The 22,217-nt window shown below is 41.4% G+C and overlaps 1 protein-coding gene across 1 annotated transcript in view; it reads right to left on the minus strand.

The window, feature by feature from the left end:
• The window catches only part of PLEKHB2 (pleckstrin homology domain containing B2), a 49,239-nt gene that overhangs the window by 23,703 nt on the left and 3,319 nt on the right, over positions 1-22,217 (minus strand). Inside the window, 3 exon segments of the mRNA XM_070359963.1 lie at positions 6,581-6,683; positions 8,002-8,154; positions 9,808-9,852. Of these exon segments, the coding sequence (XP_070216064.1) occupies positions 6,581-6,683; positions 8,002-8,154; positions 9,808-9,844 (293 nt within the window). The 5' untranslated portion in view covers positions 9,845-9,852.

Consider the following 22,217-nt stretch of genomic DNA (forward strand, 5'->3'; position numbering starts at 1 on the left):
CTGTACAAGAGATGCCAAGAACTTACTCATCTTACAGCTGGAAGTTTATACCCTTTGTCCAACATCTCACCATTTCCCTCAACCACTGGTAAACAGAATTCTACTCTCCACTTCTATGAAAATGAAAGTGTTAATTGTTCAGTCATGTCCAGCTTTTTTAGATTCTTCACATAAGTGAGAAATACAGTCATTTTTCTTTCTCTGTCTGACTTACTTCACTTAGCATAAGGCCCTCAGGATCCATTTATATTGTTGTGAAAGCAGGGTTTCTTTTTCTATAGTTGATTAACAGTCCATTGCCCACACATGTGCAAGTCTGTGTGTGTGTGTATCATTTTATTTATCAATTCATTCATTCTTCAGACACTTAAGTTGCTTTCATGTGTTGGCTACTATAAATAATGCAAGAAACACAAGGTTGCAGCTATCTCATCAACACAACCATTTAATCCCCTTCAAATATATGTTGAAAAGTGGCATTTCAGAATCATATCTTAATTCTATTTTTGTTTTTTTGAGGAACCTCCATACTGTTTTCCATAGTGGCTTCATAAATTTACATTCCCACCAAAAGTGCACAGGATTCCCTTTTCTCTACATCCTCACCCAACAACTTATGTTTTATCTTTTTGGTAACAGCCATTCTAAGGTAGCCATACAATTGCACTCATTTCACATGCTAGCAAGATAATGCTCTAAATCTTTCAGGCTAGGCTTCAACAGTATATGAACTGAGAACTTCCAGATGTACAAGCTGGATTTAGAAAAGGCAGAGGAATCAGTGATCAAACTGCCAATATCCACTGGATCATAAAAAGCAAAGGAATTGCAGAAAAACATCTACTTTTGCTTCATTGACTACACTAAAACCTTTGTGTCAATCACAGCAAACTGTGGAAAATTCTTAAAGAGAGGGGACTACTAGGCCACCTTATCTGTCTCCTGAGAAACCTACAGCCAGACCAAGAAGCAACAGTTAGAACTGGACATGGAACAATGGACTGGTTTAAAATTGGGAATGGAGTACGTCAAGGCTGTATGTTGTCACCCGTGCTTGCTTAACTCATACGCAGAGTACATCGTGCAAAATGCTGGTGTGGATGAATCCAAAGATTGCTGGGAGAGGGCGGCCCTGGTGGTCCGGTGGTTGACAATCTGTCTGCCAACACAGGGAATATGGGTTCAATCCCTGCTCCAGGAAGATCCCACATGCCACGGATGGAGCGACTAAGTCCACGTGCCACACGACTGAGCCAACACTCTAGAACACATGCTTCACAACAGGAGAAGCCACTGTGGTGAGAAGCCTGTGCACCACAGCTAGACAGTAACCTGCATGCTCCACAACTAGAGAAAGCCCCAGAGCGGCAACAAAGACCCGAACAGCCACTAATAAATAAATCTTAAAAAAAAAAAAAGATTGCTGGGAGAAATACCAACAACTTCAGATATGCAGCTGATACCAACCTAATGCCAGAAAGTGAAGAGGAACTACAGAGCTTCTTGGTGAAGGTTAAAAACAGGGTTCTGTAACAACCTAGAGGGGTGCAATGGGAAGGGAGGTGGAAGGGGGGTTCAACAGGCAGGGGACATAAGTATACCTATGCTTGATTCATGTTGATAATTGGCAGAAAACAACACAATATTGTAAAACAAGTATCCTTCAATTAAAATAAATTTAATTTTTTTAAAATTCAGCATTCAAAAAACTAATAAGCTCATGGTTTCCAGTCCCATCACTTCATGGCAAATAGATGGGGGAAAAATGGAAACAGTGACAGACTTTATTTTCTTGGGCTTCAAAATCACTATGGATGGTGACTGCACCCATGAAATTAAAAAACACTTGCTCCTTGGAAGAAAAGCTATGACAAACCTAGACAGCATACTAAAAAGCAGATAGGACATCATTTAGCTGACAAAGGGTCCATCTAGTCAAAGCTATGGTTTTTCCAGTAGTCATGTATGGATGTGAATTACCATAAAGAAGGTTGAGTGCTGAAGAACTGATGCTTAAAATCAACACATAAATAAACCTCTGTTTTCCCATACAGGTTAAGAAACAGCCTCCTCTGACTCACCTAGCTCTTCAAAGCTAAACAAGGCAAGTCTTTCAGTGTATTTTGAACTCTTCTCCCTCCTCTATGACAACTCTTCTCCCTCCTCTATGTTTCGTTATTAAACTATTCTAAAATTTTAGTTCTAGATGTTTTTTTCCACTATTACTTAAAGGAACAGTCCACACATGACATCTCAGCATACAGTAGAGTAGAGCAGTTAAGAACAAAGGGCTATAAAGACAAACACCTTCTTCCAAAAACACAAGAGATGATTCTACACATGGACATCACCAGATGGTCAACACCGAAATGAGACTGATTGAAATCTTTAGAGTCAAAGAATGAGAAGCTCTATATAGTCAGCAAAAACAAGACCGGGAGCTGACTGTGGCTCAGATCATGAGCTCCTTATTGCAAACTTCAGGCTTAAATTGAAGAAAGTGGGGAAAACTATTTTCTTCCACTCAGGTATGACCTAAATCAAACCACTTATGATTATACAGTAGAGGTGATGAATAGATTCAAGGGATTAGATCTGGTAGACAGGGTGCGTGAAAAACTATGGATGGAGGTTCACAGTACCGCACAGGAGACAGTGGCCAAAACTATTCCACAGGAAAAGAAATGCAAGAAGAAAAAGTGGTTGTTCCAAGAAGCCTTGCAAATAGCTGAGAAAAGAAGACAAGGAAAAGGAAAAAGTGAAAGATATATACCCAACTTAATGCAGAGTTCCAGAGAAAAACAAGGAGAGATAAGAAAGCCTTCTTAAGTGACCAATGCAAAGAAATAGAGGAAAATCAATAGAATGGGAAAGACTAGAGATCTCTTCAAGAAAATTAGAGATACCAAGGGAACATTTCATGCAAAGATGGGCACAATAAAGTACAGAAACAGTATGGACCTAACAGAAGCAGACGATAATAAGAAAAGGTGGCAAGAATACACAGAAGAACTGTACAAGAAAGGCCTTACTGACCCAGATAATCACGATAGTGTGGTTACTCACCTAGAACCAGACATCCTGGAGTGTGAAGTCAAGTGGGCCTTAGGAAGCATTACTATGAACAAAAGCTAGAAGAGGTATGGAATTCCAGTTGAGCTATTTAAAATCCTAAAAGATGATGCTGTTAAAGGGCTGCACTCAATATGTCAGCAAATCGGGATAACTCAGCAGTGGCCACAGGACTCGAAAAATGTCAGTTTTCATTTCAATCCCAAAGAAAGGTAATGCCAAAGAATGTTCAAACTACCAAACAATTGTGCTCATTTCACATGCTAGCAAGGTAATGCTCAAAAATCCTTCAAAGTATGCTTCAACAGTATGTAAACCCAGAATTTCCAGATGTACAACCTAGATTAAGAAAAGGCAGAGGAACCAGAGATCAAATTGCCAATATCTGTTGGTTCACAGAAAAAGCAAGGGAATTCCAGAAAAACATCTACTTCTGCTTCATTGACTACACTAAAGTTTTTGACTGTGTGGATCACAACAAACCCTGGGAAATTCTTAAAGTGATGGGACTACCGGGCCACCTTTTCTGTCTACTGAGAAACCTGTATGCAAGTCAAGAAGCAACAATTAGAATCAGACATGGAACAACGGACTGGTTCAAAATTGGCAAAGAAGTATGGGAAGGCCGTATTTTGTTACCCTGCTTATTTAACTTGTATACAGAGTACATCATGCAAAATGCCGGTCTGGATGAACCCCAAGCTGGAATTAAGGTTGCCGGGAGAAATATCAACAACCTCAGATATGCAAATGATATCGCTATAATGGCAAAAAGTGAAGAAGAACTAAAGAGCCTCTTGAATTTTTTTAAATTAATTTTTTATTGAAGGATAATTGCTTTACAGAATTTTGTTGTTTTCAGTCAAACCTCAAAATGAATCAGCCATTGGTATACCTATGTCCCCTCCGTTTTGAAACTCCCTCCCATCTCTCTCCCCATCCCACCCCTCTAAGTTGACACAGAGCCCCTGTCTGAGTCTCTTGTTAAGTGTGAAAGAGGACAGTGAAAAAGCTGGCTTAAAACTCAATATTCAAAAAACTAAGATCATGGCATCCAGTCCCATTCTGTTCAGTTCAGTTCAGTCGCTCAGTCGAGTCTGACTCTTTGCAACCCTATGAATCGCAGCACGTCAGGCCTCCCTCTCCATCACCAACTCCCGGAGTTCACTCAAACTCATGTCCATCAAGTCGGTGATGCCATCCACCCATCTCATCCTCTGTCGTCCCCTTCTCCTCCTGCCCCCAATCCCTCCCAGCATCAGGGTCTTTTCCAATGAGTCAACTCTTCACATGAGGTGGCCAAAGTATTGGAGTTTCGGCTTTAGCATCAGTCCTTCCAATGAACACCCAGGACTGATCTTTAGGATGGACTGGTTGGATCTCCTTGCAGTCCAGGGGACTCTCAAGAGTCTTCTCCAACACCACAGTTCAAAAGCATCAATTCTTCGGGCACTCAGCCTTCTTTCCAGTCCAACTCTCACATCCATACATGACCACTGGAAAAACCATAGCCTTGACTAGAAGGTAGAGAAGGAAATGGCAACCCACTCCAGTACTCTTGCCTGGAGAATACCATGGACTGAGGAGCATGGTAGGCTACAGTTCATGGAGTCACAAAGAGTCAGACATGACAGAGCGACTTCACTTTCACTTTGACTAGAAGGACCTTTGTTGGCAAAGTAATGTCTCTGCTTTTGAATATGCTATCTAGGTTGGTCATAACTTTGCTTCCAAGGAGTAAGTCCCATTACTTCATGGCAAATAAATGGGAAAAAGTAAAACAGTATCAGATTTCATTTTCTTGGGCTCCAAAATCACTGCAGATAGTGACTGCAGCCATGAAATTAAAAGATGCTTGGTCTTTGGAAGGAAAGCTATGACAAATCTAGACAGCGTACTAAAAAATACAGACCTCACTTTGTCAACAAAGGTCCATCTAGTCAAAGGTATGGTTTTTTCAGTACTCATGTACAGACATGAGAGTTGGACCATAAAGAAGGCTGAGCACCAAAGAATTGTTGCTTCAAACTGTGGTGCTGGAGAAGAATCTTGAGTGTCTTAGACACCAGGGAGATCAAACCAGTTAATCCTAAAGGAAATCAATATCATGGAATATTCATCGGAAGGACCGATGCTAAAGCTCCAATACTTTGTCCACCTGATGCAAAGAGGTGACTCCTTGGAACAGACTCTGATGCTGGGAAAGACACGGCAGGAGTAAAAGGGGATGACAGATGAGATGGCTGGATGGCATCATCGACTCAATGGACATGAGTCTGAGCAAACTCTGGGTGACAATGAAGGCCTGGTGTGCTGCCGTCCATGGGGTCACAGAGTCAGACACAACTGAGCGACTGAACAACAACAACCCATGTTATAAAGTGAGGATTAAACAATATATATGAAGCAGTCAGCACAGAGCCCAGTTCAAAGGAAGTGTTCAATGTACACAAGCTTAAATTACTGACTAGTAAAAATACACAGAGATCCAATTTATAAAACAGTAGCTAACTGGCTTGATGAGTTTATGTCTCCATTTGTCTGTATGAAAGCTACACTTCTTCCAGAAAGTGACATTTATGATTCACTAATATAAATAAGAATGCAAAAAAGAAACTACATCTGGCATTTAAAATAAACCCTAAACTTTAGCATGCCTATATTGAGGATAAGCATATATATAAAATGCAGGGTCAGGTACTCTAACAAACTGGCCACCTGGATTTTATAAAAATGTCATATACATATGAATATTTTAATATACAGGAATATTATTATAATCTCTGTTAATGAATTCTCAAAATGTCCAGAGTTAACCTATGGTAGTGGTAGAGTGTGGACAGGAAAAAAAAAAATTCAGAGTTTTCAAGATTCTCGTCCTACATTAATCCTATGTATGGGATGTTATGGGATGAGAATTAATAAAGTTGGGCTTTCCTTCTTATATTTCTATACTCTTTCTTCAGAGATAGCAAATGGGAGTGAGAACCATCAAAAGAGGGAAAAGGCTATATAATACAGATGTCACTGCTATTTAAAAAGATATTTACATTAAAATAACAAGATTTAATGGTAATTCCTTGCTAGTCTACAGGTTAGGATTCTGCATTCTCACTGCTGTGGGCCCAGGTCTGATTACTGGTTAGGGAACTGATATCCCACAAGCCAGGCAGCACAGCCAAAAAAATCAAAAGGTTTCAGAACCCACTTAGCCATGCCCATCGTCCAGTACACATGTAGTAATGAGGAAAGAATGCAAAGCGACTGTATCTCATACTTCCTGCCACAGTCACTGTATCAGGACACTGCATGAGCAGCTCTGCAGAGGCAGAAACCAGCATCAGGGCATCAGATATGGACTAAGACACTGTTAACATTCCTTTCACACACCTCTAAGTCACTTTTCTGCTGTCTAAAGGAAAACTTAACTCCCATGCTTTTTCCTTCCTGCAACTGGGAATTAAAACAGAAAGTACTTGTTAAGTTAAACACATCAGAAAAAACTTACAAACAATCATCTGTGCTTTCTGCACAAAGACTGATGGTTTTTCCATCTCGGCAAACAATCTGCAGCATACAGTCTTTTGGCTTCCCATCTGGTGGTTGAATATCTATAAAAAATATACAGAAATATTAATACCACTTTTTTTTCCCCAAGGATTTCTTCTTAATAGCTCAGATAAGCAAAGGACCAGTACTTCAGAACACTGTAATTATAAAACACCTTTATTCTGCCCTACAGAACCAAACACATGAATCATTACCCCGTACTAATTAGACTTCCTGCAGGACAAACAAGTAAGTCCCTTTAAGAGGGCATCCACATATGGTGACACACAGAACAGCCCAGACATCAGAACACTAAGCACAATGAAAAGTGTGGCAAAGCATCAGTTACTAGAATACTTACTTCTTTTATTCACAGGAAGCATCGAACTACATCGCTGCTTTAGAAGTGAAAATCAGATGTTCAAAGTATCTCTGGGACTTCTCTGGTGGTCCATGGTTAAGAATCTGTCTTCCAAGGCAGGGAATGGGGGTTTGATTCCTGGTTAGGGAACTAAGATCCCACATGCCACGGGGCAACTAAGCCCGAGCAAAAGCCCGTGTGGCACAACCAGAGATTGTACGCCACAACTGCTAAGCCCACACACTCTATAGCTCATACACCACAACTAGAGAGAAGTTTGCATGCTGCAACAAAATACCCGGCAACAAAGATCCCACGTGCGGCAGCTAAGACTCGACACAACCAAAATAAATATTTTTTTAAAACAAACAAAAAAACTCATAAAAAGAAATAAAGTATATCTGTGTACCAAGAAGTATAAGACCTATAATATCTGAGCCTGGTTCAAGTAAGAATTTCAACAACTAGTCCATAGAAACTTGTGTTTCAAGAACTTATATGTGCAGGATGTTATAACACCAATGGTTACTACAGCCGACTCTGTACTCCAGAGTTAATAAAACAAACAGAGAAATCCACATATGCCATTAATTAGAAACAGAAAAGTCTGTGCTTATTAAAAAACTACTCCTTCAAAATTTATATAAGAGGTAACTCCAGGAAAGACATCAGATTTTAAGAAACTGACTGGAGCTGCTCTCAATAAGCCAGTTTCTGAGTCACAAAATCTAAACTACCCAGAGTAGCTCCATCCTTCTTGGGGTTCCCAGCACTCTGATTCCTTAGTTCTCAACCACTTTCTTCATGAAAGAGAACAGAAATGTGGACTGATGGGAGAAAATTAACCTGCCGACCCATATGGGTTTTAATCAGGTGTCTGGTTTCATCTGGCTACCTCTTCCTACATGAAACCCTTCTTGATCTGTAAATGAAAGCAAAGTGGCTAAGAAAGAGGAATCACTCCCACCAAGAATGGGGAACGGTAGGTGACAGAAGCTGGACACGGCAAACCCACTTACCCCGACACTCATGCCCCATGCGAATGTTGATGCAGTCCACTGGCATGTGGACCTTATCTTCTACGCTCTGCCGAGTCTGGTCATCATAATAGATCAGGTGACCATCTGACCACAGGTCAAACCAATTCTTCTTCCAGCGCTTCAAAATAGTACCTGAAAAAAAGTGGAAATGTTGGCTTTGAGTGGAAAAGCAAGGACTTTGTCCTCTGACTCACAGGCAACAGAAACAAAGGAAACTTTCCTCTTGCCCCAAAAGGATCCCTGCATACGCCTGCCCAGGGCAGTCTGTCAAAACAGAAGTGAAAGCAGACCCGGACTGCACCAACACTCCTGCTGCACCGGGGATGCAGGCAGCATACACCAAGATGAGAATGTCATTCCTACTGAGAACCCTGCCGACTGAAGTTTCAAAACGTAAAAGGAAAAAAAAGCTGAATAAATTTTGAGCTAATGAAACATGTCTAGCATTTAACTCTCCATGTGGTATATCTAAACCTTCCGAGTAGTATCTAACTGCTAGATTGATTAGAAAATGTTGGACTATAAACTCTCTATTTAGAAATAACAGTAATACCTTCCTCTTCTGGAAAATATCTTTCTCTTTTTCTTGAAAGGCCTTCATGTGTACTTTTCTCTAACATTCACCTTCCCTTACAGCCCACAGTGTGGGAGAGTCTCCCCGCCTGAGGCTATGCAGAGGCAGGCTCAGATACTGGACACATTCACTCCCAAGGCCTGGCTCCCATCCAGCATACATCCATCACAGTCTATCAGTTTGAGAGAATGCATCCTTTCATTTGTAATCTTGAACTAGGCATTTAACTTCACAAAACTCTAATTTCCTTGCCAACGAAAAAGGAAAACTAAAAGTCATCCCTGCACCATATCTATACCTAACAGCTACATCTTTTGTTCCTATAGATCCCAATTCTAGGCCAATGTGCACAAATTCCATTGCATGTGCCTCTCCGTATCTCCCATGTCCACTGCAGGTACCAAAAGAATACTCATCACAGCAGCCTTCCGAATTTCTCTTACCACTATCAAGCACCCACCTTGCTGAGAGGGGCAACCACAGCATTTGCCCACACTGATAAACAATTGGCATCCAGTATCTATTTGATTGGCAGCGCCTGAGCTGTGCAAAAACTACTGAAGAGAGCCACCCAAATACAGACAGGTGTGATCACGAGGCTGAGGAGTGCCAGCCAAGCACCACACCTGCCATCAAAAGCCCCAAATTCAGAATCCTAAACCAGACTGTCAGGCCCACAGAGACAAGCCCAAGAAAATGAACTCAATCTCTCAGGGAAAGAACTGAGTCTCTTCTCCAGAGTCCTTTAGGAGACGAAAAAGATTTGGTTTTAGATAAACGCACTCCCTCAGAGCAAATCTTAATCTATAATTGAAGACCAGTATTTCAGAATCTCATCACCGTTCAATTCCTAGGATGAGATAGCTATTTCCTACAAAGTAAGCAGTACCTTCATAGTAATATACCAGCTCAGTTTGGGTAGACTTAAGAACCTCAGGTCAGCCATTAATAATAGAGAATGCTAGTAAGAAAAACCAGCAGGGACTACTATCCCCTGGTTTCTGTCAAGGCAGCAAGCAAGAAGCTTCATGTGTGCAGAAAAACAGTTCACAGAAATCTAAAAATCTGCAAGAGGAAATCCAGAGCAACAGCATTAATAAGACTTTGTTCTTTGTTTATATATGTCAGCAGTATGAGCCACAGAAATAAAAGATAAGTCCTAAGGCAACTCTAAACCCAGACCAAGGGGCTTACTCATGAACTATACTTACTCTGTCGCAGCAACCATCCACTCTTCACAAATGCCATTTTCTCACCTACAGAAAAAAAAATAGGCAGGTTCAAAATCATATTCAGAAAACAGAATGATCCATATGAGCTGTTTTTACTCACTTCTGACACCAAATATGTGTGGTTTTTCCATACCAGTAACCAATTCTCCAATTCTCAGGACACCAACTGGATGTCTACTGATTCAGGTGGATTCCAACACTAACTATGTGGAGTTAGCATCAGACCTCACAGCTTAAAGAGTGCTCCCACTTTAGAGAAAAGTCCTAGGCCTATTGTATTTCTGATGTATAAATTGGGAGACTGATACATATAAACTGATTTACTTATACATACAAATTCATATAAATATATACTGACTCCCTCCTGAGATTCAATAATCTGCTATGGTTCACAGAACTCAGGAAAACACTTTACAATTTTCTCTTTATTATAAAAGGATTCAACTCAGGAACAGCCAAATGGATGAGACGAAGAGCGCAAAGTGTGCGAGCAGAGCTCCCATTGCCTCTCCTGGCACCACTTCCCAGCATCTCCATGTGACCATTCAAACTCCATCATTTATGGGTTCCTAAGGAGATTCCTGGCACCCGACTCCAGTACTCTTGCCTGGAAAATCCCATGGACAGAGGAGCCTGGTAGGCTGCAGTCCATGGGGTCGCTAAGAGTCAGACACGACTGAGCAACTTCCCTTTCACTTTTCACTTTCATGCATCGGAGAAGGGGGTGGCAACCCACTCCAGTGTTTTTGCCTGAAGAATCCCAGGGACGGGGGAGCCTGCTGGGCTGCCATCTGTGGGGTAGCAGAGAGTCAGACACGACTAAAGCGACTAGCAGCAGCAGCAGCAGCAGCAGTAAGGAGATTCCATTAGGTAGCCATGATTACATCACTGGACACTGGTGATTAAGCGGCAGTCTCTCTGCCATCTCTGGAGGTCCAGGACTGGGGCTGAAAGTTCTAACCTTCTCATCACAAGCTTGGTTCCTCTGGCAACCAGCCCCATCCTGAAGTCACTTAGGTGCACCCCACACCAAGAGTCATCTCATTAGTATAAACTCAGGTATGGTTGGAAGGGATTTATTATGAATTAAAAAAAAAAAAAAAACAAACTCCTAATATCTCTAGTCTCTCAGAAAATGCCAGCGTTTTAGAAGTTCATGTTTCTTATCATATCACAAAATCACAGTCCTTTGGTCTCTCTGTCTTTACTCCTTTCAGCTGGGTAAAGGACCAAAGTCATTTTATCTCACTGGCCATCTGGAATTTACCTAATACCTTGTTAACGGGGCCAATACAAACCCCTACACATACATTCTAGTTTTTAGCCTCAGCACCCTGCCCATCTTTTTAAAAGTAAGACTGATGCTGAAACTCCAATACTTTGGCCACCTGATGCAAACAGCCAACTCACTGGAAAAGACCCTGAAGCTGGGAAAGATTGAAGGCAGAAGAAGAGGGCAACAGAGCCTGAGGTAGTGGGATGGCATCACCGATTCAATGGACAGGAACTTGGGCAAATTCCAGAAGATGGTGAGAGACAGAGAGGCCTGGAATGCTGCAGTCCATGGGGTCGCAAAGAGTCAGACAGAACTTGGCGACTGAAAAACACAATCCTGCCCACCTTACTAAGTCTAACTCCACTTAGGTTTAATAGACATAAAACAGCCCCAGAACTCAAAGATTCAGCTCTGTCAAGGACTTGTGACTTCTCCTAACATGCCTGGAATCATGGGGCTCTGGGGTCCAGCTGCCTAAGCCCTACCCTGGGTGTGCCCTGCTGCCGCTGCTGCTAAGTCACTTCAGTCGTGTCCAACTCTGTGCGACCCCATAGACGGCGGCCCACTAGGCTCTTCTGTCCCTGGGATTCTCCAGGCAAGAACACTGGAGTGGGTTAATTCTTCAGGCAAGAACACTGGAATGGGTTGCCAGCCCCTTCTCCAATGCGTGAAAGTGAAGTCGCTCAGTCGTCCCCTACTCTTAGCGACCCCATGGACTGCAGCCCACCAGGCTCCTCTGTCCAGGGATTTTCCAGGCAAGAGTACTGGAGTGGGTTGCCATTGCCTTCTCTGGGTGTGCCCTAATGACTTTACATAGCCCAGTTACAGTTGGGCGTGCATGGGTGTCAGCAGGTGGAGTGGCCAGGTCAAAGCAGAACAAAAAAAGAGCAGAACTCACACACACAAAAAAAGTCTAATAACTTTAACTCCATAAAAATAAAAATGTGAGTGCCAACAGTAAAGAAGACCAATAAAAAACTAAGAAAAATACATTTTACAACCATATACATGGCAGCAGTGAGTTACTTTCCTTCACTTACAAAGTCGACTTACAACAGAAACAGCAATTATTTGGCAGTTCAGAGAAAAAGAAACATGAATGGGCAAAAAACTCATAAGCTACTCCATTTCTCTCTCAATTCAAATAACAAAATTCAAATCACAAGTTAACAACATTACCTATTATAGGGCCCCAGAAAGGAGAAAGCATAAGGGCAGGAATGAAAACTGCTGTAATCTTCTGGGAGGAGAATTTGACAATATCCATCCAAATTTTAAAGATTCATACACTCTGACCTAGCAACCTCACCATTCCTAGGAATATGCCTCCTTGATACACACATGCAGTTTCACCCACATATGCCTAACACTATCCCCAACCAGAGGCCCCTCCACACACGGCAGATAATCATACAGATGTGAAAAGGACTGAAGCAGAACAGTGTGTGCTAATGAACACACAGAGCTGATATCAACCAGCACAACTGTCTTCTGGAAGGTATCATAAAACTGTTAATAATGTGCACCTCTGAGGAGAGGAATGAGGCAATGCTGAGTGTCAGAAAAGAGGGTGAATACTCAGGCCTATTACAACTTTCTGTAATATTTAAGTTTTTAAAAACAACTTGCAAATGTATCATTTATTTATCTGTTTAATTCTTGGCTGCACTGGGTTCACTGCTGCCTGAGTGTTTTCTCTGCGTGTGGTGAGCAGGGGCTACCGTCCTCTCGAGGAGCATGGGTTCTGGGGCGTGCCTGCTGCAGCGCTCCTGGCACACAGGCCCCGTAGTTGCAGCCTGTGGGCTCAGAGCATGGCCTCAGTAGTCGTGGCACACAGGCTTGAGCTCCCCGTGGCACGTGGGATCTTTCCAGGCCAGGGACTGAACACATCAACAGATACTATTTGGAGGCTGAAATTATGAGCTACTTTTGTTTTCTACTTTAGCATTTTTAGGTATTCTCTTAAGACACAGAAGTTTTGGAAGTTTGGCAAAACGGAGCACAAGCCCAAGTAGCCACCTCAAAAGGACAACTGAGTTCTCCCTCGTTTAATGTTTCCCACGCCCAAGTACGGCTCACGAGTCATCCTACATTTCAGCATCTTCAAAATGAATGTTCTTAGTCTCCCTGAAGTTTTTGCCAATTCATGCTGTTTGTCCTCACCAAGAAAGAAAAGATGTTTTTTCATCTTTCCCACATTTAGGTACTCAAAACATACAGTCCCAGATGAACTAGATGCACAGTCTCTTCTTTCTCCCAGAGGATGTGCGTGCTGCTTACTGCTGCTGATGGTGAGGGTACACGCCTGAGGCAGCTGACTGTTGAGAAGGCAGTGCTAACTGCTGAGCCACTGACTCACCCGACCAGGAAAATTCCCGCTAATGCAAGGTTTTCCATTAAGCAAAATGATGGGTTTCGTCATTACTTAAACCGAGTTGAACTAGTTTTCTGCAACTTGCAGCCTATAATAAGGGTACCCAACCCCCAGGAAGCAGACTGGTGTGGTCCGTGACACAGCAGGAGGTGGGTGGCAGACAAGCAGAGCCTGCTACCCACAGCCCACTGGCCCCTACTCCACGAAAACAGTCCCTGGTGCCAAAAGAATGTTACGGGTGGCCTGTAATGTCCCTAAAACTATCATTTACTTCCAAAAGGATTTGAGGCAGAGAAATAATACTATTATATTTTCATTCAACAAATATTCTTTGAACATCTGATGTGTGCCCAGCCTTGCAGCAGACACTAAGGATAAAGCAGTGACCAAGCCAAAAGCCCAGCTTTTATGTTAGTTGACACTCTAATGGAAGAAAAAGATTAAACTTGTTAAAAGTTAAAAAGACAGGGGATGGATGTTATAGATGCCATCACATCTCTGCAGTGGTATTATTACCCCAAAACATAAAACTGAAGGGTATTCACTCATGGCAAATTCTGGATATTTATACTAAAACTTCCTACAATCATTAACAGAAACTCATTTATTTTCCTTTTCATGTGAAAAGGAAAACAGTTGGGATTAAGCCAAAAATTGCCTGTAGGTACTGGGAGCCACCTAGTTTACAACACATACATAAAACCTGACTGAAATGCCGCCACACAACTTTGCTGGTGGATGTGGAACCAAGCGAACAGTGTAAAACTGTGGAGCAATAGGAAGGAGTTTCCCAAACTTCTGTGGCAAATTTTTTTAAAATCTCTAGTGATTGATATTCCTTTGGCAACAAAATGTCAATTTGTTGACATTCATACTGGCCAAAATGGCAGCTCAGTCTAACACTGAAATTAACAGCAGCTTCATTTATTCACGGGTCTTCAAGAATCCGAGACCAACAACTTTATGTGCCTGTAAGATTAACACCCCAAGTTTGAGCAAGCTCCAGGGGTTGGTGATGGACAGGGAAGCCTGGCATGCTGCAGTCCACAGGGTCGCAAAGAGTCGGACACAACTGAGTGACTGAACTGAACTGAAAATTAATATCCAGATTAATCCAGAACTGACCATTCACATCCTGGATCCACTAGCATCCAGGAAGATAAAGACTTAAAAAGAGAGTTCCTTAAGGATCGAGAACTTTCCAGTTATTTACTAACTGTATGCATCAATATTTGAGTTGCCAGATATCGTGCCTATGTTTTCTTTGGCATTTGCTTGGGCGTGAGGCTGGGGTTCTTTCACTTTTCAGGTAGATGTGACTCAAGGGGATGTCAACAAGAGAAAACTGAAAACCCAACTTGGAAATCAATTTCAGGCCACTTGAGGCAAGATTTAAAACAGGAATAAAACGGAAAAAAAAAAAAAAAAACTTCTACATAGGTAGGACAGCATTATAAATGTACCTCTGGCATGGCTAAATAGTTCAAAACTAATGAAGAAAGGGAAAGGTAGATTATTACAAGGTAGAGAGAAACTTAAACTGAAATTAGCAACAGAAACTCATGACTTTTTGAAAAAGGGTAATTGTTCTGCAGACTCAGGTAGCTTCTTATCTGGTATCATCCTGTCTACCCTTAGTCCTTATATGGAACAATCTTACATGCCCAGATATTTATCTCTAATACTGGTCTCCTCTAAAAGAAGCCTGTATTCCTTGAAAATGAGCTGGTTACAATTCAGGGACAAGATATCTCAAGATGTGCCTAAGATGTCTTATTGTCAAAAAAACAAAGGTGCTCTCAAGAAAAGAAGTCAACCAGCTAAAGAAAGGGTATTTAATGGCCAAACTGTGACAACACAAGTGCCAATGTGAAAACAGTAATTACAGTTCATTAGAACCAACTGAGGCTAAAAGGCATCCTAAGTATAAAAATGATTAAAAGCATACAGCCACATCCCTGTAGAATGTGCTTGAGAAAACATACACTGTGACTTCAATTTCACAATGAAGGGGGTGGTGGTTAAAAAAAAACAGGTCAAACAAGTTGATTTGTGTAACTCCTTCCCCTTACTAAATAACTCAAAGTTACAGCATTAACAGTAAGAGATATTTGTTATTTACAGTCTAAGATGTTAGAATTTCTTTTTTAAGACAAAAAGTCTAGAGTTCTGAGTTAAGGACTCACATGTACTGAAACACAGGCAGCAGAGAAGATTGTAGGAACAGGCTACAAACCATCCAAAAACTTAAAAAGCAAGCTCTTTATCTCCATTAAAGAGGCGTGCTTCCTCTGTGTCTGCTAGCCTCTTCTGTCAGGTACCACGTTGGATATCACACGACTACCTGGAGCTATTGCCTCATTAGCAGGGGAATCCTCAGCCTCTGGCTCCCAACCCGTAAGTGAGATGTAACACAACACAGACCCCAACAATGGGCCACAAAAAAGAGACCACAAGGGGAACAAGTACATAAACAAGAGCAGCTGCCTCTTCTGCTCCTAAATGACCCACCTTACCAATGCTGGACCACAGCTACATCTTTTTATCTACAGTCTGTCCCCTGCCAAGCTCCTCCAGTATATCCTGAGCCCTGATCACAGAGCGGAGGAGGAGGGATACTGCCCATCACTCAGCCTACTTGCCCTCAGCCTTGTAGAGCATTCACATGCCACTGCCCAAAACAGGTTTATCATCAGCCTAGACCAATTCCTGGTCCTGGATTCTGCTAGCCTGCCCTGCCTTGAGGTTACCTAGGATAGGATAACTCAGTGCTCAGAAGGGAAAAAGAAAAAAAGGCAGACTTTAAATATCCATCTTCCCATTTTTTCATCTACAGTATTTAGAAATATTACATATTTCTAGAAATCCACATTTCTTGGCACTAAACAATTCACATGAGAATTACCCTCAAAGAGAGAAAACCCAACAGTGACATTAAAATGAGAATCCAAGACAAACGATCTATTAATAATGTAAAGATCACCCCTCCTGGTGACTGCTTTGCTATTTTCAACATTAATGACAAATTAAACACCTAATCTGCTTTCTCAGGAAGTCAATTTTAGTTGCATAAATCCACAAAGGCAACAGAATGGCAACAGAAACAAAAGCAGATGAGTTGCTAAGAACATTGTGAAGGGTCTAAAGTAAATGAACAAGTAGTAACTAATAAATATAAAATTTAGCTTTCTCTGCTTTTCATGTGCTAACAATCAAAACATAGCAAGCCAACCCTAGTCACAGAACACTGTGAAGATTCAGGGTTTAGAAGTATGAGATAATTCTAAAGGTGGGGGAGATTATCAGAATTTACTGAAAGTCTTTAAGAAGAGTCACTAAGCCCTCTGACACATCCAGGCTACTATTCCTCCCCAATCCTGAGGATTTCCCTTCTGGAAAGGCTGAAACACAGAGGATTTATCTACTCTTGGTGACATCAGGGATAGCTCAGAGTGGAAGTGAGATGCCACACTTAGAGGAGTAACAGAGTAAGTGAACATCCTGAACTTCTTCTTCTCTTCCTTTACTTAACTCCCAGACTCTTCAGGTGTGGGCAAAGGCCACAGCCCAAGGCTCATTAATACTGATAAATTTTTTTTTTTTCTATAAAACAACTGATCTCTGCCTAAAACCCTAGAAGAAAGCTCACCAAGTAGTAAACTTTAAACAAACATACAAACTTCCAGTCAGTATTTTTAACATCTTAAGTAGAAACAGCATGTATGTTCAGGCTTCTTAGGTAGTGCCAGTGGTAAAGAATCCGCCTGCCAACGCAGGAGATATCAGAGACACAGGTTTGATCCCTGGGTTGGAAAGACACTCTGGAGTAGGAATATCCCCTGGAGTGGCACCCTACTCCAGTATTCTTGCCAGGAGAATCTTTTGAACAGAGGTGCCTGGTGGGCTACCATCAATACGGCTACAGAGAGTAGGATCTGACTGAGAGTCTGAGCACAGCACATATGTTCAGGCATCTGAGAAAGCCTCGAGATAAGAGACTAAAAAATGTAAGATAAAAAAAAAAAAAAAAAACCTGAAACTTCACAAGAATTAGAAACAACTGCAGGGAGCAAAGGAAAACTTTTAAGAAAGTTATTAGGTTTTTGAAAAAGTAACTGCAGTTTTTCACTGTTGAACTTTGCCATTTGATATTGAAATACATTCTTAAATAAAATGGTTATGTTATACATCATCTTAATGTGCATTTCTCAATTTATGTTTTTTGGCTAATGACTTATTCAGTTCAGTCGCTCAGTTGTGTCCGACTCTTTGCGACCCCATCAATCGCAGCACGCCAGGCCTCCCTGTCCATTACCAACTCCCAGAGTTTACTCAGACTCACGTCCATCGAGTTGGTGATACCATCCAGCCATCTCATCCTCTGTCGTCCCCTTCTCCTCCTGCCCCCAATCCCTCCCAGCATCAGAGTCTTTTCCAATGAGTCAACTCTTCACATGAGGTGGCCAAAGTACTGGAGTTTCAGCTTTAGCAACATTCCTTCCAAAGAACACCCAGGACTGATCTCCTTTAGGATGGACTGGTTGGATCTCCTTTCAGTCCAAGGGACTCTCAAGAGTCTTCTCCAGCACCACAGTTCAAAAGCATCAATTCTTCAGTGCTCAGCCTTCTTCACAGTCCAACTCTCACATCCATACATGACTACTGGAAAAACCATAGCCTTGACTAGACGGACCTTTGTTGGCAAAGTAATGTCTCTGCTTCTGAATATGCTATCTAGGTTGGTCATAACTTTCCTTCCAAGGAGTAAGTATCTTTTAATTTCATGGCTGCAATCACCATTACTTGCTGTTTATTTTATATTTATTTTAGACCATGGAAATGATGTTAGACAAAAAGCAAATTTGAGCTATTTTTCTTTCTCGAGTTCAAAATAGGTCATAAAAACTGTGGAGACAACTCAAAACATCAACAACCCATCTGGCCCAGGAACTGCTAATGAATATACAGTGCAATACTGGTTCAAGAAACTTTGCAAAAGAGATGAGAGTCTTGAAGATGAGGAATGCAGTGGCTAGCCATGAGAAGTTGATAATGACCAACTGCGAGCCATTACTGAAGCTGATCCTCTTAAAACTACAAAATAAGTAGCCAAAGAACTCAACATCAACCACTCTATGGTCATTAGGCATTTGAAGCAAAATGGAAAGGTAAAAAAGCTCGATAAGTGCGTGCCTCATAAGCTGACCGCAAATCAAAAAAAAAGTTGATTTGAAGTGTTTGTCTTCTCTTACTGTACACAGCAACAACAGTTTCACAACCTGATTGTGACATGTGACAAAAAGTGGATTTTATACAACTGGTGAAGACCAGCTCAGTTGGTGGACCGAGAAGCAGTTTCAAAGCACACCCAAAGCCAAACTTACACCAAAAAAACGTCATGGTCACTGTTTGGCAATCTGCTGCCAGTATGATCCACTACAGCTATCTGAATTCTGGCGAAACCATTACATCTGAGAAGTATACTAAGCAAATCGGTGAGGTGCACTGAACTGTCCCACAGTGGTCAACAGAAAGGGCCCAACTCTTCATGACAACACCCAACTGCATGTCACACAACCAATGCTTCAAAAATTGAAGGAATTGGGCTACAAAGTTTTGCCCCTTATGCCATATTCACCCGACCTCTTGCCAACCATCATTCTTCATGCATCTCAACAGTTTTTTGCAGGGAAAATGCTTCCACAACCAGGAGAAGGCAGAAAATGCTTTCCAAGAGTTCATCGAATCCTGAAGCATGGATTTTTATGCCACAGGAATGAACAAACTTATTTTTCATTGACAAAAATGTGCTGATTGCAATGGTTTCTATTTTGATTAATAAAGATGTATTTGAGCCTAGTTATAATGATTTAAAATTCATCGTCTGAAACCACAACTACATTTGCACCAACCTAATACTGTTATCAGAGAAATGACACACAATATTGTAGCAAAAAAACAAAATGTTCTAAAATAGAAACACTCAGAGCTCTCAGTTTAAAATGATTAATCAAATCTAAAATACAAGAGCATAAAAGATCATGATGGAAGAACTCTCTCTGAAGGGGGGGTGGGGGGGGGAAGGCCAAGAAATGAAAAATAAATAAAGGATAACCCTGGATATAAAGCATTCTGCTTACAGGACAGTTTCATAAATGAACCCCAGAAAAAAGTAGAAAAAACACTATACAACATTTTCCAGAAGATGACAATGCATTTCTAGACACAAAAGCTTCACTGAGTGTCCAGCAAGATGAATTTTAAAAGATCCTCAGTAAGGTTTAATTGAAATTGCAGACTCTACAGACAAAAAATAGAACTTAAAACCTCCGGCGGGGGGGGGGTGGTAGGCGCGGCAGAGTCACATAAAGGATAAACAAAGCATAAGGGCATTTTTATCAACAATATTGGAAGCTGGAAGGCAATGAATTAGTATCTTCAAAATGCTGAGAGAAAATTATTTTCAAGCCAGAATTCCATACCAAATTATTAATCAAATAGATAAAATAAGGACATTTACACACATGCTCAAAGACTTAAGATTTACCTTCCACGCACCGGACTCTGTTTCCAGAAGCTAGTGAAGAATGTATTCCACCATAATGAGAAAGGAACTAGGGAGCCAATAATGAACAAAGGGAAAGAAAATGCCCAGGATGAAGGTGAAGGAAGGTCACAGGAAGATAACTGTGCCACAGGCCTAGAAAAGAAACCAGTCCAGATTGGAGGACAGTGGAAAGGGACAGAAACTGACATTATCTAAGAGACTCTGGTAAACTCAATAAGTGTGTTTACAGGAGGCAAAAGTCTTCCATGGCAGGAAGTCAAAGATTACATCCAAATCAATAGCAATGTTATTGTATCTCAAATATAAAAAAAGGCAGCTAAAAAAACTAGTTGTCTCTAGTTGATGGAAAGGGAGTGGGTTTTTGACTCCCTTTTTAGGTTTAAAGTGCTATTTGGATTTTCAATTTATGTATATACATTATTTTGATAAATGTGAACATGTAGGCAATAATTTTAATTATTCTTAAATATATTTTTTAAAAATTCCTAAAAGAACACCATTTACCTGAACCTTCCTTCTAATAGTTCTTTGTTTTCAAAATGGAGAGAGAAACTTGTTATGTTTTTAGGAATCAAAAATCATAAAGTATGATTCTGATAATATGCTTTTAAAAATTCATAGAACCTAATGCTTCAGAGTACAGGCTTTGAAGTCATAAGAACTGCTTTTAAATCCTGGCTCAATCACTTATAAATCACCTTGGGCAAGTTACTTAGCTTTTCCAAGCCTTAGTTTCTGTGAGAATACTAATATCTACTTGGATAAGATATTTGGAAAACTGGGTAAAATAGCTTGTGCTTGCGTAGTGCGTGACAGTTACTAAAACCAACAAATGGTAGCTGCTCCCACAGCAATTATTTCTACTATTTTTGCTATTATTTCCCCACCATCCACCTAAAATTTGCCGAAAACATTCTAGAAGACAGAAGCACATAAGGCTGCTTCTCAAATGGCTTAGAAGACTTATTAAGATGCCCCTGGCTGTCAAAATTTGAACACATAGTAAAAGGAAGGGGAAAAAAAAACATAAACCAAAAAACCCTTCCCAGAATACCTAACTAAATTAGTCTCTGAAGAAACAGTAATAGCTTTCTGACATACTTTGCTGAATTTCACTTTCCGTGTGTGTTTGTGTATGTGTGCACACGCACACAAGCGTTTAATCACTCAATCGTGTCCGACTCTTTGTGACTTCACAGACTGTAGCCTGCCAGGCTCCTCTGTCCATGGGATTCTCCAGGAAAGAATACTGGAGGGGGTTACCATTCTCTTCTCCAGGCGATCTTCCCCACCCAGGGCTCAAATCCAGGTCTCCTGCACAGCAGGCAGATTCTTTACCTTCTGAGCCACCAGGGAAGCTATTATTTATACCCTGGAGTAGGATCTAATGCATAAACTAAAACTCGTTGGTTCTGCTGCTGCTGCTGCTGCTAAGTCACTTCAGTCGTGTCCGACTCTGTGCGACCCCATAGACGGCAGCCCACCAGACTCCGCCGTCCCTGGGATTCTCCAGGCAAGAACACTGGAGTGGGTTGCCATTTTCTTCTCCAATGCAGGAAAATGAAAAGTGACTGTGAAGTCGCTCAGTCATGTCCGACTCTTCATGACCCCATGGACTGCAGCCTACCAGGCTCCTCCGTCCATGGGACTTTCCAGGCAAGAGTACTGGAGTCGGGTGTCGTTGGTTCTACAGGACAGAATACCAGCAAACTAGCTGCATAATAGCCACATTACTCACATACCAATAAAACCTACAGAAAGTTTTAAAAATACAAATCATATTCAACATTTCATTTTTCGGGGCTGCACCTCTTGGCTTATGGGATCTTAGTTCCCCACCTAGAGATCAAACCCAGAACACACACCCTGCCCTCCCCACAACCTTGGGGCAGTGAGAGCACCCAGCCCTAACTGGTCCCTGGACTGCCAGGGAATTCCTCAAGTCAAGTTACTTTGAATATGAACTCAAATCACTTTAAAAATAATTGAATCCTAAAGAGGACCAATTTAAAAGACGGAAAGAATATTGCCTTTGGAATCTGACAGTTCTGAACTAAAAGCCCACTTTACCTGGCTCATTTAGTTAGCACGGTCTACCTGTCTACCTTTTCAAGGAATATGACTACCTCAAGAGTGGTATCTGGAGACTTCCCTCACAGTCCAGTGGTTAA

Source organism: Bos mutus, chromosome 2 (genome assembly GCF_027580195.1).
Source record: "Bos mutus isolate GX-2022 chromosome 2, NWIPB_WYAK_1.1, whole genome shotgun sequence".
NCBI lineage: Eukaryota > Metazoa > Chordata > Mammalia > Artiodactyla > Bovidae > Bos > Bos mutus.